We start from the raw sequence: 18,947 nt of genomic DNA on the forward strand, positions 1-18,947 counted from the left end.
AACTTCCCAGCTGAACCCACTGATCTACACATCAATTTTAGACCAAATCTAGAAACTTAGTCCACTTGCATATGCTTCTACCACCGCCTCTAAAGAACTCCAAAAGCCAGTATCATAAAAGTCTGAAACATTTTAAAAAACATATTTAAAACATTAGTAGGATCTGAAACTTCAAATTATCATTACTTTCTTTTTTAATCTAAAGGTGGATCGCTGCATTCTTTAAACCAGACCCATTTTCAAGTTTGCCATTCCACTTACTCTTTTCTCTCAAAAAAAGATTTTTGTATTTGTAAAACTTATTTGCATAAAACCAAAATCCACAAAAAAAAAAAAAACCCTGTGACCGTAACATCAGCTAAACTCCAGCATTACAAACAATAAACACAATATTTCTCAGAGATAACTCAATTCGAGAGCTGTGGTTCCATGCACTTTCGAGCACAAGTAGCGACTACAACAGAGGTAAAGGAGTGAGAACGCGAGATGTGACCATTTAAACCAGAAGAGTCTTTATATGTGAAGTTACTAATATTTTGACAAATATGAAAGAGAAGGAGCAAGTACTTCCAATTTTTCTTCTCCATGAGAAAGTAACTGCAATAATAAGAACTGCAATAACTTACAATTTCAGCTCTATCAGTTAGAGTACCAACTCTAGAGTACCACACTCATCTAATGCATCCTGAAATCAAAAACAAGCTCAGGGAAGAGTGGATTTTTTTTTTGTTATTATTTTAAAGCATTATCCTTTTTCAGAAAACACAATCTGAATTATTCCAATATGCCAAAAAGACGCTTGGTTACACTCTACCTTACTTCTTTCCTAGCAGCCATTTTTGATGCCGGGTTATTCTGTTGACTTCTTGTCACTGTCACCGCGCTGAAGCTGAAGAATGTCAACAGAAGTGCCCCAGTCTCTCACAGCTATCAACAGGGAAGAGGAACAAGTTTTCAACAATACCTAAGTTGCAAACTCTTCCATCATTCAGATGATGACAGCTGAAGACAAAAAAAGAACTGTACGCCCTGACAGTCTAAGCCATCTAAGAGACGGACTATTTTGCGCATGTCAAAGAGCAAACACAGAGCACAGCCTTAAGCAAAGGGCTGCCTAGAAAGTAAGTATGACAGTCTCCAGCACGAGTCTCTCTTACAGCTAACAGTCTAATCCTTTCATCAGCCAAAGATTAAAAAGAGAAAAAACAAAAGGCATTCTGGACTATTAGTGTACTTTAGGAGAACTTTGGCATAAGGCTTCAGGGTTATCATTTCTTCTCTCATTTGAGCAGATTAGAAGGAAAACAATTTAATTTGATATCTATCTCTTTTTGCATGTTCAAAACCACTTGGAATATGGAAGCAAGGCATCAACAGAATTTTATAAACCCGAATTATTAATTTTAAAAGTTACATTAACAGTAGTTCAGGACTCCAGCCTTCCACAGTAACCTCACATGTACACTAAGACCGTAGTTTTGAGAGGCACAGAAAAAGCAGTATTTAATTCTAGTCAAAGTTTCCACACCAAATGGGAAACCACATACCAGTAACAGATGATCATTTTTGCTCTGAAGTTATCTTTATAGTTTCTCATGTGAGAACTCTAGACTTAACAGTTTCACACATCCCTCTTACTTGTATGTCAAAAAACTAGGTATACGTCAATTAAAATCCCTAAGAAAATTAGAAAATAAAGAAGTGACAAAAGGCAATGCTTTGATTTTCAAGGTTCACACCAAATCTTTGACCTTTGAACCAGAGCACTAATAAAATTGAAAGAATGTATCTATATACACTCCATGGATGTACAAGACCAAGAATTTATTTTCTTCCTTGGCTCATAGTCTATGCAACACCTGGTTTCTACACACAATCTTCAGACACTTTCTCATTTATTAAATAAAAACTAAAGTGACTACTGTGAATAGACCGTTATGTATTAAGAAATTAATATTCTTCGTGCACTGGCACTATACACCAAACACATTTACTTACGCTGTAAGTTCTTTTGGGCAGACACCCCCTATGACAAGCTTGTTACTTACACAGCTACTGCAATATGGTCCTGGTCTACGCTTGAAGTTCTGAGCAGTTCTGCACTTACGCTAAATTCTTTTGTGTTGAAGTAAGAACCACAGGATCAAAAATTGAAGGAAAGCATTGTTTTTCTCAGGACCCACATGAAGCAAGCTCTAGAGATCCCCCCCAGAAAGTCTGTGGTTCTTAACTGCAGTACAGGACTACCAAACCAGAGTAAGCTTTCATTTGAACAGCACTTACGTCAAAAAAACAAAATTCAACGCTGATTTAACCTCTAACTAAAAATAGACTCCCCAACCATACCAAGCTTTTTCAAATACAGTACATGTACTAAACTCCAAGGCTAAGGAAGTTCTTTCAGACTAGATGTAAGGAAGAAATTTTTTTACGATGAGGGTTGGTGGAACACTGGAACAGGTTGCCCAGAGAGGTGGCAGATGCTCCGTCCCTGGAAACATTCAAGCTCAGGTTGGATGGGGCTCTGAACAACCTGATCTAGTTGGTGTTCCTGCTCATTGCAGGGGGTTGGGCTAGATGACCTTTCAATGCCTCTTCCAACACAAACCATTCTACGATTCTTTCAAAATTAGAGCTACGTGCCAAGGCTAGGACAAGCCATTACATATGGTAAATTCCCAGACTAAAGCTAACCTAAAATAATCTAACCAACCTTTAAGTGTTAAAGCTGTAGCTGGTTTCACAAATCCCCATCTTCACATCCAGTAACTGCCAGCAGCACGAGGCTACTTCATCCCAAGGGAAGAAGGAACAGGATCAGTGCGCTGTAACTGAAATTCATCCCAAGACCATGCAGAAATAACCAGAATGACAGAATACCTTAAGGGACCACATGCTGTCTTAATTAAAACCTCTCCAAACTTCTATATATAAACTACCTGGCAAACCTCTTCATTTTTAAAACAGCCACTACTGACAGCCTTCCTAACCTATTCCAGTGCTCCTGTTGTTCTTAAATGTTGACTCAACTAAGTTAAAGCATGTTTGCTGCAGTTTAAACCCACAGATTGTTCATCTCCAGTGAAGACAACAGCTTAGTCTGTTCTTTCCAACTAACTTTAATGTGTTCACAGAACATTATCAGAAATCTCCCTTCAGCCTCCTCTAAAAGAAATCATCCAAAGTGCTTCCAGCTTTCCCTTACAGCACATTTTCTAGATCTCTAACCATTCCCCTTCACCTTCAACTACTCTTCTCCCAATGCAATAGAAAAACCAGGTGGTGCACTTTAACTTAGGCTTACTAGCATGCCAAGAAGTAAGAAGGCTAACTTCATGTATTTTACATGACATTCCTGGTAATACATCCAGTATTTGCTAGTTCTGCAACATCAGCTGATTCATGGCCACTATGCAAACATCTAACTCCAGATTCTTCTCTACAGATCTGCCTTCCCAGTGATCACCCATTCTGTTATCTGCACAGCCAAGTCTCACTGAAGATTAATAGACTACATCGGCCCCTGCTAAATTTCATCCTACTTAGCTACCACTGCTCTGTCAAGATCATTTTGACCACATGCTCTTCAGTCCTTGGAGCACCTCTGAAGGGAATGCAGTCCACAAGTCTAGAAAGGTTACTCGCATCAGCTGCAAAAAACTTACTACTACACTTAAAAAAAGTCTGCAGAGGCCCCTTGACCCATCCCTCTAGTCTCACCACGAGTCCTGACTAACTTCAAAGGAACATTTATTTTATAATGGCTGCAGACCCTTCTGAGACAAACAAAAGCCTGAGTTTCTGCCAGGATATATAAAATAGTTAACAGTGTGAAAGTGAGCACAGACAATATAAAGAAATTTCATTTTTAAGAATAGACATACTGGGTCAGATCAAGGCGTTGCCTAATGCACTTTCCTGTCTTCGAGAGCAGCCATAAGCAAACACCCAAAGAATAACACCACAGCAATTAACAGGAGGTATGCATACAGATACACGCCTTAAATTATACACACACATGCCATATATTTTAAGCACATTCCAAAGCTTTACCTAATAATAAAGTTCTCCAGCACTGCATCTTGTTGCCCATGTCCAACATCAGTTTATGGGAACAAAGAGCTCTCAGCTGCATAAAGCCAAAAAATGAAAAACGATGCTGTGACTAAATTACCAGAGGAAAAAATTAACAGTATTCCATAAAAGTACACATTTGAAGTTTTTAGTGGATGATGTGTTTTTAAGTAAGAGCTTTTGTGCCACGCAGTTGACTCCATTTACCAGCACGTTCCATGGCTGATGTCCTTTTGAGGTTTCAGTTAATGTGGTCTACATATTTTTTTCTTCAAAGAATAACCATGGGGTGGGTCACTTTGTAAGAATCTGAAGAGTACTGTATTTTTAAAAAGGGCAGTTTTGAATAACTTCTAGAAGATTTCAGCCATGTCTTTTAGTAGCACAAAGGAATATTTTTTTCTTAATACTATGCCAAGATGAAGCAAAAGTGATTCATAACTGCACCAGCCTACCTTCCTGCATGCTACAGAAGAAAATACACTCTTGAACTTTCAGTAGCAACACGGAATCTCAAGTCAGATCATTCAACTTACAATATGTCACTATAGTTCAGTTTCATTTTTCACGGCATTTGAAGAGTTACACCTTATATAGTTTATCTCAGGACATCCAAAGAAATACATTTTACAAAGGAGAACATTTCATATATAATTTACAAATCTGGTAGAACATTACTATTACTGCATTAGCTCTTCGTGTTTTTGTTTAAAAACGGGGGAAGGGTACTATGAGGCAGTTGTGTATTTAATGTTTAATGACTTACTTTCTATGCAAGCACAAAAATTAGTAATAAATACGGCAGAGATGATTCCACACACAGAATAATTCCATACAGCAGGGTTGAAGAAAGTGGTAAGAAACAATAATGGTCAAATAATCACTACCTGACTCACTGCATGTTTTTTAAGTATGAGTGGTTTCACATCAATACAGAAAGAATGAGAAATCAAAGTAAAACAGCATAAGAGATGCCCAGAGCAATTCAAGATTTCAACAAACAAATCTCCAGGAGTTCAACACCACCAGCCCTCTTCGGTGTCAGATGAAAGCTCATTATTCCTCTTCATCTGCAGACAAATTCTCCACCCCTTTATTAACTATTTTTCCTGACAAAATCCTGGACATTACCTGAATTTTTAGAACTAGTTGCCTTTGTTCTCTAATATACTTAGAAATAACAGGTCTTTCAAATATACTACAGTCACAAAAAAATTGCATCTGTAGTCTCAAAGCAGAACTGTAATACCCTATGTACAGCAGTCTAGTCCTCAGCACCAACACTTTGTTCTTCTTACTGCATAAACACCCTGCATCAGTTCTACTATTTAATGAACTACCAATATATTTTTCATATGCTTCTTCCTCGTACTTCCCAGAAAAATATTTGGCATACTAGCACACCAGAGAGAGATGCCACTCCTATTAGCCTTTTTTGTTAATCCCTTACTCCATTCACACAGACTCGAGGCACACCTGCAAAGTACAAGGTGAGGGCTGCTCACCTCTGCAGATGAACCCATACACCAAAGACCAGTGCACCACAACTCTGGGACTTCACTGGAAGCACAGCATTACACAAGAATGCTGGGAGAGGTGAAAGCACCACAGTACAGAAGACACCAGGCTGCACAGTAAACATGAACAGCCAAAATAAGCAAGTTAAAACCTACGCGTTACCAGTCTTCCCAGATACTCAAACAAGAATACCATGAGCAGCTTTGAAATATAAGCTTTTGTACTCATATTTAAAGGTGTAAAATCAACCTAACCAAAATTTAGAACAAGAAAAGGCCACAGGTTTGCAGCATTTCTGTGACAGTATATGCTACATTAGCAGAAACCTAGCTTGAAATATCAACAGCACTGTCAAATTCCCATGCTTTTTCCATATATTAGTCATAGCACAGTAAGGATTGTTCAATGTAATGCCTGAATCACCTAGTCAGTGACACAGACACTATCATTTCCTTTAAAAAGGACAGATGTACACTTACTACAGGTATAGGGTTATAACTAGTTTGGGGGTTTTGGTGCTTGACTTTGCTTTTGCAGTAATATCCTGAAGAATCCCAGCATTCAGTACAGATTGTTATAGGTTCACTAAACAGTGCTGCAAATACTTGCAAAACTTTTTAAGCGTGTCTCAAGCCTCCCACTATACCAAAAATTTTTAAACACACTGAATGAAAATAAAGTCTTATTTTAAAGTCACATAGCAACTATGTCCTTACCTGACAACTATCATCTTATGAGTTTTAAAAATACTCTATTTTTATAGCCACATACACACGAAAATCTTGACAATTTATCCAAGTCAGAAATCCCCTTTCCTACCTTACCAATATGTTCTTTAGTGGTTGGCTTGCTGACAACCTAAACACAAAAGCTGCAACCAGGAGAGAAGTCTCCCATAGTCACAACTCTCAAAGGGATAAAGGCATTTAGTGATAGAAGACGGCACATTAGGTTGCAACGCAGCTTCTTTCAAAGCTCCCCTAGCAGCATCAAAATTAAATGTTAATGCTAGTGGGATAGAACATTACCAAGTCACAGAACGTATCATGTGAAGTCAAATGAGAAACAGGTTCCCTATTTCTGACAAAACAATTATTGTTCAAGTATTAAAACATTACTCCCAAGTTTGGTCTGCAGAAATGTAATTAGTCAACCCAGATTAGGCAGAACATTTTGAAGCAGTCTTTAAAGGCTTTAAAGCAGAAGCTCTAAAGCAAAGCCTTCACACATGGTCTAGGTTTAAATTCCAGATCTCAGAAACCTAGATCATCTCCTCCCCTCCGTATCATACTTTTGACAATTCATCTGTGTGTGTCTCTCTCTACACTCTCAAATACATGTAAAAAGTAATAGAGTAAAAAGAGCTGCTAGAGGTCAATTTATCATGATTTGTTATCTGGAATCTACTGATTTTGACCCGGTCTGCCAGGAACCCCTTCCTGATTCCAGTTGCTCTTCAAAAAAAAAAAAAAACCACCCAAAAAACCACACCAACAAAAAAGCCAAAAAACACCCAACCAGAAGACAAAATAATCAAAAAACAAACCCACCCAAAATAATGACCCCACAATGTCTGAATAAACTATAAGGCATGTGTAGCTACTACATGTTCTAAAATAACTCTAGAAGAAATTTACATTTTGTGATTATGCCACCAGGTAAGAATGAAAATTAGGCTTTCACCAGATATTTTGAAATGTAGGCAGTGTCACTGTCTCAATATGAGTTATTTCTGAAGTATCATAATTATGAAAAGTTACAGACACAGCATAAACATGTCTGTACTACTCCCTTTTAGAGTTGGACCACTATAATAAAAATTTAGAGTCAATCATGACCTGCTCAAATGTTACCAGTGAAAAAAATAACCTAGTGCATTATAAAAAAAAAAAAAAAAAAACACACCACAGGCTATTGCAGAAAGCCCAAGCATTGACAGCACACAGAAAATGTTTGTTGCCTCATGAATATCTATACCTGTCTGCAAAATCCCACAGGCTTTTCAAACGTGCCACCTGGGAAAACAACTGCCATTCTTTTGCTGTCACAGATCCTAGCAATGCCCTTGTCAGCTTCCACAGACACTGAAAGCCAGTAACTCCAGCCGAAGAGAAGCTTCAGTCCATTGAAGTTGAGTCTATCGTGAAATAGAAGAGACTTGCCGATTTGGTAGTATTCATTAGCCTACAAAGATCTTCTATTAAGCCAACTACATTTCCAAAACACACTCAAATTGAATGACATTCAGAGAATTTGCTGGTGAACTTTATTACTCAGACACGTGGGGTCCAACAAACATACTCAACGTCATCCCCCATGTCACCTGCGTAATAAAAATCTATACACAACCCCAAACTAACTCATGCCTACTGCACTGATCAAGGAAAAGCAAGCTCAAAGATAAGCTCAATCTAAAAACGCCAGTAACTTCCCTTCTGGGAGCTGCCATCAAAGATCTTCCTGCCCTCCCACTGATGTGTATCATCTGAAGTTGAGGCCCAAAATTTCTGGAATAGTAAAGTTCTCCCACTGCACAAACCTCATGCTTCTGTCTCTAGTACGCTCACTAGTTGATCCACTAGAAAACAAAACCAAACAGAAAAAAAAACACCTAGCTTTCCATCGGCCTTTAAAGCATTTCCCCAAGACTCAAATCAACTCTGCAGTCCGTGGTGGTTACTAAAACATGTAATCCAAAAATTAACGATTTTTGTAAACCCATTTCAAAGTCTCTAAAGCTGAAATTTGATTAGTAAGTTCTCTCTATTCTCTGAGGAACACAGAAAAAAACGTTACCTTGCAACAACTATGCTGCATTACACTATACGTACCCATGGCTCCTCAGCCAATATATACAACCATGAGTAAGATTACAAGATTAGAAGTGAAATGATCAACAGATACAATCTTCCCAAGGACATTATTTTCCGCTTCTTTAGGTTTCAGTTGAGCGAGTGTATAAAGAAAAACCTTACATCTAGTCACCTGCAAAAAGTATACCCTGCCAGAAAGCTTTTATTCTCTCAGCAAGGCACAAAACATTCTTTCTGATGCTGATACTCCAACCTCCCTCAAATGTGGGGAAATTCATTTCAGGCTATGGACTTCATTCACAGGAATACAGATATGTGCCAAATGATTCATGTTTACTTGGCCAACAACCAAATATTCTGTTTATTTAGGCTGATGAATTTGTGTCCCCTTCCTCCCTCAAGGAAACCCACTCATACCGGTCAATTCATCGTGTCACTTTTTTTTTAATAGATACTTAAAACAAATGAAGTACATGAGAGATGGGATACGAATAATAATATAAGTTCTATGTAACTGCAGCAAGGTATGAATCAAGAAAACCAAGCAGACTGGCACTATCAACTGCAACTAAACAGTTTTTTCCTCTTTCTACACTGCAAGAAAAAAGTCACATTCTTCTTTACAGCAACAGTCACATTTTAGTTTATCTTTCTGCAAAACATATTCTTGGCCCGTCTGAAAATTAAACAATTGCCTGCATTCCTGGCAAAAGATACTTCTTTGAACTACAGGGCTTGTAGCCGACAAGAATTATATTCCTACTAAAAAAGTCAAAACAGACGACGTTCTACAGTTGTGGCTGTAAGAAGTCTGCCTTGGTTGGAAAAATTCAGCTGCTGCTTCCCTTCTGGTCATAACTTCAGAGCCAACACCCAACTTCTCTCCTTCTAAGTGCTCTGATCCAAAAGCCTGTGGCAACTTTTGCCACTACGCTCAAACCACTTACCTTCATGCATGCATGCACAGCAGCACACTATTCTCAAGTCCCATACACCTCCTACAACATTACTTATCCAGTGGTATCAATCAGGAACACCTTCCCTTTCTCTTCTGGTCAGCAGGTCTCTTACTATGACCATCTACTGTCAGGCACTTGGACTACTAACAGGTTTATTCAAACCCACCCAAATGCCTGAAGAGACACGTTGAGCAATGTAACTATACCATTACACATTCCTGTGATACATTATGTTTAAGAGACACCTTCCAGACTAAAAAATATAATCAACAGAAGCTATCTAAACAAAGGAAAAACACTTGCAGCTATCTCCAAAATAATGCAACTCAACCATATCATAATACCAGCGTAACAGTCATTCACTACTTTCAACATGACTACAATGGTCATTACAACCTACAAAGCAAGAGATGCTCGGCCCGATTCAGACCTATTACAAAGTTATGAAACTGTGGTTTTTCTTAGCTGTAAGTTCTTACAAGCAAGCTAAAATGAATTTCCTATGGCAGGCACCAAAGCCCTCTGTAACTTCACAGAGTTAGTCCTTCAGCTAAATTTATTCCACATTACTGAAGCAGAGACCTTGCAAATCATCAAGAAATTAATCACGTGGAAGATATTGGCAACTCAGTTTCGCTCAGTTAATATTAACTTACTAGTCAAATGCATGTGCAGGAAGCACTGGTACTGATACTAACGGCCTCTCAGCTGATGAGGATAAGCCAGAAAATACTGGGTCTGCTGCTAGGAGAAGTGGCAATACTCTTGGTGAGGACTGGTACCTCCCATCAGAAGGAGCTGTTGCTGTATGGCTTTTGTTTAAAAGAGAGCCCCTGGTTCTTCCCACTGACAAGCTATCTTACCACTTTCTTCCATTATAAGACAGACTAGGTGAGAACACAAATTGCCTTAAATGCTTAAGTCTACTTCCTGTCTGCAAGAGATAAAAGTACAGAATGAACTGCTTTGCTTTATTTTCTTTTCTGAACAACAGACAAGTCATCTGTGGCAAGAGCACCTAATAAAAAGATTCTTTGATAGCACTGATCATACAAGAAAAATCACTGTCCACTTCTTTTAGAGGCACATCACTATGACTTCTGGGCATGCACATTTTTGACAGTCTCAGAGGGTGATATCGAAATGCTTTCAGTAAGGCCTACAACATGGATTTCTGTTGAAATCAACTCATCTCCTACTGCGCAGACGGAACATCACACAGCAGCACTGCTAGAGGATAGAAGATCGAGTCGCACATGTGCTGTCTCATGGACTACACAGAGATAACTGAGCCTCTCTCTATAGCACAGTAAACCGGTACCAACGGGGGCAGGAGGGATTCTGAAGATTTGGTGAAAGCAGTTCTTCTACCTATAGCAGTTATCCAAATCTAGTTTGCAAAAGCTTCAGGTAGAGCTTCATTTTAGACTTCTGTTTGATGAGATAGAGCAGCGCTGACCAGGAACACCTCATCTGAGCATGCGTATGATGTTGTAGCCGTTTCTCAGAGAGGTGTGCCTTGCTACCATGTCTCACACCTTTCTCACCTTAAGACCAGATTGCTGCAATGCACTCGATACAGCTACACTTTAAATCAATTCAACAATATAAAGTGGCATAGACCATCATGCCTCCAAACTTACGTCTTGCCCCCTGGCAGTATGCAGCACTTTGGCAACAAACTCCATCAGATGAGAAGTGCCAAGGGGGTTCTTGGTTTTGCACCTAAAGAGAGGGGGTTTGACCTGTACAGCACTCTATGGGTTTGATCCTTCATGTGTGAGGGAGTATCTTTTCCTGTCACATTGTAAAAGCTGTAATTAGCATTTATTTTCAACATACGTAAATAAAAGAGCATCTGTTTACGTGGCTTACTGAAGGAAGCGCTGACAAGACAAAACTTTGGATTTTTATATGGACTTGGGTTAAAGAAAAACGAGGAGAGCTGTTCTGCAAGGTACTTAAACTTTCAATAAGCTCCTTTTCATAGCTGCTTGACTTTAAAAGTTTTGTTCATCTTTCAAGGCTGCACTGGGCTGATGCTCATTAAATTCAGAAAGCAGCCAAGTAACGCCACCAGCCATAGAGCTTCTGCAGGAGACAGCCACTTTAGCACTTCCCACACTAGCTATGGGTGACTAAAAGTCCTCAGAGTAAAGTTAAAATTTTTTTAACAAAAACAAAAGGGAGAGAACTCCAGAAAGATGTTCAAGACTTAAGTCTATGGAAATTTCTGGAAACCTCAAAGGTAACAGATCTTCCAATTTAAAATGGGACTTATCAAGTCATTCAAAACAAAAATACTCCAACAGCTTGAACAAAGAGGCTGCAAGTGTTCTCCAGCCACCTTGCATATTATTAGCTAATGTGTTCAAATAACTAATGGGCTTAACATTAACTCATTTCAGAAAATGCTAGAACCGGTCACAGCACCAAGCTTTAACTGCAGGCTTTTTGCAGACACAGATACCCTACAGGCTTTCAGAATCTTCTTCACATCCCTCATCCATCCAGCATGGGGTGAGGGAACAGCAATAGCCAATATCCCACAGATTTGTATCATTATGAAGATCTGTGATGAGTGAACTGGACACCAGTACTGGAAAAACCCTTTTTGTTCTACCTAAAATAGCGCTTAGAGATGTAATACATCAAAAATAAAAGAACTCTTGGGGTAGTAGAGGGAAACCCTTCAGCCTGTGGGGTGGTCTTCAGCCATATAAGCCACAAAACTACTTTCTTGGGGAATAAGAAGATAAAAGATCAGACTACATAAACCACAACTGCCTTGTGATACCTACAAGGCCCCATGGAGTTAATGGATGAAGTAGTACAACTTCCAGAGCCAGGATGCATACAGGCAAGGAACATACTCCATAAGCCATATGGGTTTCCACTGTTGTGTAAGTAGGGGAACAAGATGGTTAAAATATTGCTAAGAAATACAAAAGGTGAATCAAGTGATAATACAATAGGGCATCACCTCCAGGAAGCAGCGTAGGGAAGAGGAAACGTGCAGAACAGTGATGGAACAAGAAGAAAAGGTTCAAGATAAACTCCACATGTCTTGAAAGACAAAAAACAACCAAATCACCAACCCACAGAACTAAGACGTGGGGGACACAGCAGAATAATTAGTCAAATTATCATTTGACAGGTTCCATTGGCAGGCCTCACTTTTTTATTAGTTCTTTTTCTGCTCAACTACCCCTAATGACATGAATAAAGAGAAAATAGTTTGGCAGCGTTAGAATTAAGTACAGCAGACAGCTGTTTTATTCCTTTTCAGACTGCAAGGCGTGACTTTGGGGCACTACAGCACGAGACACTTTTCACTGTAGCACATGCGGTCATTAGCTGACCCTGTTAGTGCAATTTTTTTTAAGTTTAGGCACGAGCAAAGCTGTTCACCCAGCAGCAGTCAGAAAGCTGGACAGGGCTAGGATCAGCGAGGGCCAGACACATAACGCTCAGCAGGCTTCTGGAAGGGAGTGATCTTCCTCTCTCCAGCAAGGAGAGCAGGATGGGCGGCTTCCAGTTTCAGGAACCAATTAGGCAGAAACTGCTATCAAAGCAATAGAGAGGGCCCTACCCTAACTGGGTTGGGAAACAGAAGGTGGCATTATCTCAATCGTTTTCCCAGTTTCAACAGCCCCGCTCATTCCTTCTCGCTGTAGGTGACCAGGGTGCTCTTTTCCAAGGCGCTTCCTACACACCTACCTGGACATCCCAGAGTATTAAACTGTCACCTAGAAGCCACACGCTCCCTAAAAAGCAGTCTCTTATGTCCTGCTTTGTGGAGTGGCTACTAACAGAGCAACAAACTCCCAGACTTTATTCCTTCATGAACCACTTTTTAAAGAAGCGTTACACGAACGAAAGAGGCATCATGCTCAAACGCCAGCAGCAGTACCATGTGTGAAGAGTACACAGCAATACAGGTTTACCAAGATGCTGTGCTTTCAGGAGATTACGCAGTACAAAAACAACAGTTAATCTAAGAAGAAAAGAAAAACTTCAACAAAAACCAAGTTTGGCATCACTGTAACATTCTTCCAGAGTGTCCAGAATGAATTATTACAAGATTGTCCTTTAGATTTTGCAACCAAGAGTATGCGTACAACATCAGAATTAGCTAAAGCAAACAGAATTGCCTTCCTCACCCTCCACGTTAACAAACTCTGCTTAACCAATTACAGAGCCATGACACTCGCACATGGAGCAAAAAACTCTTCATGGGAAGCGTTAGCCATGACACTACTTACTGCAGACCAACAAGATAATTGGCTACAGTTACAAGAAGTACCGCTGTCTACAAGGACGTGGTGTTACTTGAAACGCTTATTTTCCAGAAGCTCAGGGAAGGGGAAAAAAAAAAAAAATCAATTCCACAGTCATTAGATGAAAATTCTCAAACTGCAAACTTTGAGACTTCTATTTTTATACAGATATTTTTGGTCATGTGTTGCATGTCTACCCTTTATATTTCAGGATTATTTTTGTCCCATTTGGGAAACAATGTACATCTGGAAGCAATGCAAGAACAACTAGGTGAAGAACAAAAGAAAGCTGCAAGCTCATGCCTCTTCTCTTATGCTATAACCAGCAGGTTGATAGTATCAGCAAGTGGAAAACTGGAAGCTCAGCTCCCTCCTGTTGAGGGACAGGCTCAACACAAGGAGCACACGCGCTTTTTTTTTTTTTTGTGCAGGGAAAGCCTACAAACCCAGCGGTACAGACCTGCACAAAGAATGACCTACTTTAGAATTACTTCAATGTAGAAATCCATATGGTGGGGTGGAAAGAATGGTGGAGTGATTTCAAAAACACCAAAATATAAATAGAAAAAAAAGTCAGATTTCAGAAGGTAATCTTGATGCTGGTATGGCTTGAAGGAGATGCAAGAAGGCCACAGGGTTCCTACTCTTGCAGAGATGTTAAAACCCTTGTAACGTCTATTACTGAGCAATGAGAGCAGCATGCAAGTCATCTTTCCCAACAGCCAGAGGAGAAGCAGCTGGTGGTGATCTCCCATCCTTTCATTCAAGGCTCAGGCTTTCTTACCAACTTCTGAGATGAAACTCTCATAAATTAAGTCTAATAAGTTATGCAGGGAAGAGATGAAAAATCCTTGCTCACTCTTTCTCCCCCATATCCCTTGGGAGAAGAGCAGTCACCGTACAGTTCTAGCACAGCTCCTCCCAGGTAACACAAGGATCAGCGAGCCCTCCTCCACTACTTTACCAATCCTTTCCTCATCGCTTGGATCCATCCTTCCTAGATAACTGTTGCAGTGCTCAGCCAGGAGCAGCAATAGCTGCAGAGACACCAGAGCAAGAGTGACTTCATCATTTAATTGCACCACCACTCCAGACTTACAAATAAAAGCAAAAAGGTTGACAGCAAACAAACTCAGGTTTTGATCCCTCATGACTCGGAAAAGATCGGCACCAAGACAGAGGTACTAAAGATGCCCGAGAGACTCAGAAGATACCAATCCATCAATTTTCACCCACCTCAGGAGGACTCTTTTGTGCCGGCTTTCACTCAAAAGGGCTCAGAATGTAACTAATTATCAGTCTGTAAATACACAGCAAAAAGCAAACTCTTTACCACGCAAGTGATTTTTTTTCCCCCCCTCAAGCATACAACACTGGTAACAGATAACTTGCTACAATCACGCCATAAGATGCTACCAAAACTAATGAGAACCAGAAAAATATAACCCTTTTTGACACCCAGGAATTTTTCTCCTACAAAGCAAAAAAAAAAACCCCAACTTTCTGGATTGTCTTACATGGATGGATGAACTGAAAATATAAACTGCATTTCCCACAGAGTCCTTGTATGTGGTTCTCTTGCTTTGTTCTGACATTTTTTTCCAGACAGCAGAAGGACCAGGAGCACATGACTAGAGCGACTGTGGGGGTTATCACAAGTGCGTTTGCTTTATGCTACGGCCTTTGTTTCTCCGTCAGTGTTATACACTTGGGATTGAATCATATTTGCAAACTTGTTAGTCTGCATCAGTTAGCACCCTCTTCACAGGCAAGCATCTGTCTAGTCTTTGACCTCAAATAAACGGGAAAGGAGCATCAATGACCTTTCAAGAATCAAGCTGTAGAGCTTGAATAAAACAAATTTTGTTGGTGAGCATGACAGGTCTAGGTCTCGCTTGGTTTAGACAGCCACCTGCAGAAATACTGATCAACAAGACCTGCTTCCTATTCCATACGCGCATAAAGTAAATCAATATATTAAAATGGAGTCACCCACAGTTTTTCTCCAGACTAATCAAGCATTCTTAATAAATGCTAATGCTGGACCTGATCAAACATATGCTCTTATGCTGCTAATACGGGTTAACTGCACCCACGTTTTCTGAAGTGCTGCAGGCACGCTGATCATGCAGATACAAGGTAAGCTACAGACCCCGAGCCAAATGCTCTCTTCAAGGCTTCAACCGCAGTGGAAGACATTTCGGTGCAGAAATCCATCAGAATTTCTGATCTGTCAAAAAGCTCACAATCTTGGGAGCGCTTTGGCATGAAATGCATAAAACGATGCGATATATGCACGCATGCACACACGGCGCGATGTCAGGTGTGGCTGGAGGCAAGTATCAAATAGATCAATTGAATGGTAATGCATATCAAGCATTCCCGGTCCCATAAAGATGCCACCCCGCATTTCCATAAGAAAAAGGAAAATATCTCTGAAAACTACGCTATTAATATGCATCTGCAAGATCAATTTAGTTGCTAATATGAACACATTCAAATCAGGAGTTAAGAAATTCCCTATTATAAACATATAGCCAATCTTTAGCGACTCGGAACAGGGCCTTTTTCCATTCGCGCTGTACATTTGTTCAGACTTAAGACATATTTTTAATTCACGTAAACCAGCTAATCCCACAAGCTACAATACGAAGAATGGGCACATATTAAACACAATTTCCGACGTGCCTCTGCAGAATAAAGCACAGGCCTCATTCTTAAAAATATTCTTCTGATCAGAAAACTGGAAAAGGCATGCCAAGCTTGAAATAACTACTCCATAGGCTCACATGCCAAAACAACCATTTTCTTATCCCCTCTATTGAGCATTTTACCAGAGCCTGGAGGATATTAGAGAGACACCTTTTGTAAGCTCCCCTCCCCCTCTTTTATTTTTTTTTTTTTTATTTTAATGGGCTGGACTAGAAGGTGCTCACACCCGATCTACGGGTGCACGCAAAAATCTTCCAAGCTCTCTCCTTCAGAGCCAGGAGTGCTTAAAAACACATAATGAACGTGAATGTCACGGCCATACCTGCGTGCCCGCAATTCCCTTCCACCTTTCGTGGGAGAATTAAAAAGGACAGGAAAAGGGAAATACAGGCAGCGGAGCTCCCAATCCGTTTCACAAAGGGGGGTAAAAAAAAAAAAAGAAAAGGCTTTTTAATTAGCCAGAGGCCGCTTCCAGCGCTGGCAGCGACCAGAGGCTAAGGAAGAGGACAAACCAACCGGCGTTTTTTTGTCCGACAGGCCCCAACCGAAGCGGCGGCGTGCGCCTATTCAAGGTTAATGAGGGGGGAAGGGGAGAGAAAGGAAAGGAGCTGCCTCAGCCGGGGCTGGGGCCGCTCGGCCCCCGGCCGGGCTCCCGCCCGCCGCCGTAGCGCCCGGCCGAAGGGCGGGGGAGCAGCCCCGGCAGGGCCGGGCAGGCAGCACCCCGGCACCCCCCACCCCCCCGCGCAGGGCGGCAGGATACTCACGGCTAACTTTCATGCTGCCGAAGGCCGAGGGCTGCTGCACCGGCTTGCAGCTCTCCGCGAAGGAGGTGGTCCTGGGCCGCCCGGACATGGTCTCCCGCTCCCGCTCTGCCCCCGATCACCTCTCTCTCTTCCTGCCTTCCCCCTCCGCCTCGCCCCGGCGGCTCGGCGGGCCCGCCTGCCGCTCCCTCGCTCGCTCAGCCGGAGGAGACGGGCGGGACGCGCCACATGAAACGCCGGGCCCCCCCCTTCCCCCCCCCCACGGGGAAGCCCCCTCCCCTCTCGGTCTCTGTCGGCGCTCTTCGCCCGCCGGCTGCTGCTGCTTCTTCGTCTTCCTCCTCCTCCTCCTCACGCCGCCCGTTTCTCACAAAACCATCCTTCCCGGCCGCGCCGGTGGGTCCGCGAGCCGCCTCCGCCCAGTCCGCAGCCCCCCCGGCGCCGCTCCCGCTCCCGGCCGCGAGCGAGGGGGGTTTGCTAGGCCTCGCTGCCCCCACCCCGGGCGCCAGTCACATGGGGCGGAGGCTCACGGCCCGGCTCCTCTGATCCCGTCGCTGGCCTTCTCCTTTTCTTTTTTTCTCTTCCCCCCTCTTTTTTTTTTTTCTCCTCTTCTTTTTCTTCCTCCTCTTTCTTCCCCCTCCCCTCTCCTCTCCTTCCCCCTCGCCTCTGAGGGAGGCGGCAGGGAGCGGGACTATTTTTTCCCCGGCGGAAGGATCTCGGGGCTCCCGGATCCGCCGACAGGAGGTGAGGCGGCCGTTCGCAAGGGGATCCGGCAGGGGCGGTGGGATCCGCGGCGGGCGGAGTAGGGGTGAGGCGGCCCGGGCGGCCTCTCTCGCTCGCTCGCTGAGGCTTCTCAGTGCGGCGCTGAGGCGGCGGCTCCGGCGCGGCCCCTCATTGCGCCCGCAGGGGCAGCTGGCGGCGGCTCAGGCTGGGGACGCTGCACTGCGGGCGGCGGCCGGCGGCGGCGGCGCAGGCCATGACGGCGGCGGCTCCTCCTCAGCCGGCTTCAGAGCGCTGGCGGCGGCGGTTGTTGCTGTTGCTGGTGCTTCCCCGGGCGTCCAAGGCACATGGGACTCGCCCGCCCGGCTGAAGCCTCCTGCCGCTCCCTCCCGGCGCCGGCTGCCTCCCGCCGGGCCCCCCTCCCCGTTTCTGCCGATCAGTCCCTTTGTCCCCGCTGCTGCCTCCGCTGCGTGCCGGGCTCCCGCTGCTGCGCTGTGTGTGTGCGCCAAAGCCGCGCAGCCGCCTATACCCGCCGCCGCCCTACGCTGCGGAACGGCCCTAAGCAGCTTCTGTGAATACCCAGCCGAAGAGCCCAACGCACTCGCTAACCCCCAGCCCGAGGCCCTTACGGAAACATCCGAGCGTGCTCGGGACCAATCCCGAGGCCGTTACGGAAATGACCGTAACGGCTCGTAGCCAATCACGGGGCCATCTCGGGCGCAGCCGAGTCTTCCCGAAGCGAGACGGAGAGCCAATGGGAGAGCGCTGCCGCCGCCCTAGCAGCGCGGTCGGGGAGCCAATAGGAAGGCGCCCTCTCTTCCGGCTATCGCCGAGCCAACCCGAAGAGAGCCGAAGCGGGACAGCCAATCACGGGGCGCGCTGCCTCGCTCCCACAGCCCTGGGGCCGCTTTCAAGCCGCAGCCCGAGGCGGAGATTGGCTTCCCCGGCGGAGCGCGCTGATTGGCTGGCGGCGATGAGGCGGCCCGAAGACGCCATCCAGCTCTTCGCCAACGGACCAATCGCTGAGCGCGGGGCCGGCGGGGCACGGCCGCTCACCTTTATGACCTCACCGGGCGCGCGGGGGGGGACGGCAACGCGCATGCTCAGTGCGGC

General features: G+C 43.4%; 1 protein-coding gene across 2 annotated transcripts in view; it reads right to left on the bottom strand.

The window, feature by feature from the left end:
* GSK3B (glycogen synthase kinase 3 beta) overlaps positions 1 to 18,490 on the bottom strand; it is a 161,514-nt gene extending 143,024 nt beyond the window's left edge. The window contains exon 1 of one of the 2 annotated variants that reach the window (XM_074808871.1): positions 17,121 to 18,490. In XM_074808871.1, the coding sequence (XP_074664972.1) occupies positions 17,121 to 17,208 (88 nt within the window). In that variant the 5' untranslated portion in view covers positions 17,209 to 18,490. The remainder of the gene's footprint in view (positions 1 to 17,120) is intronic. The other variant, XM_074808882.1, reaches the window with a different exon arrangement.
* Between the last annotated feature and the right edge of the window lie 457 nt (positions 18,491 to 18,947).

Source organism: Strix aluco, chromosome 2 (assembly GCF_031877795.1).
Source record: "Strix aluco isolate bStrAlu1 chromosome 2, bStrAlu1.hap1, whole genome shotgun sequence".
Taxonomy (NCBI): domain Eukaryota; kingdom Metazoa; phylum Chordata; class Aves; order Strigiformes; family Strigidae; genus Strix; species Strix aluco.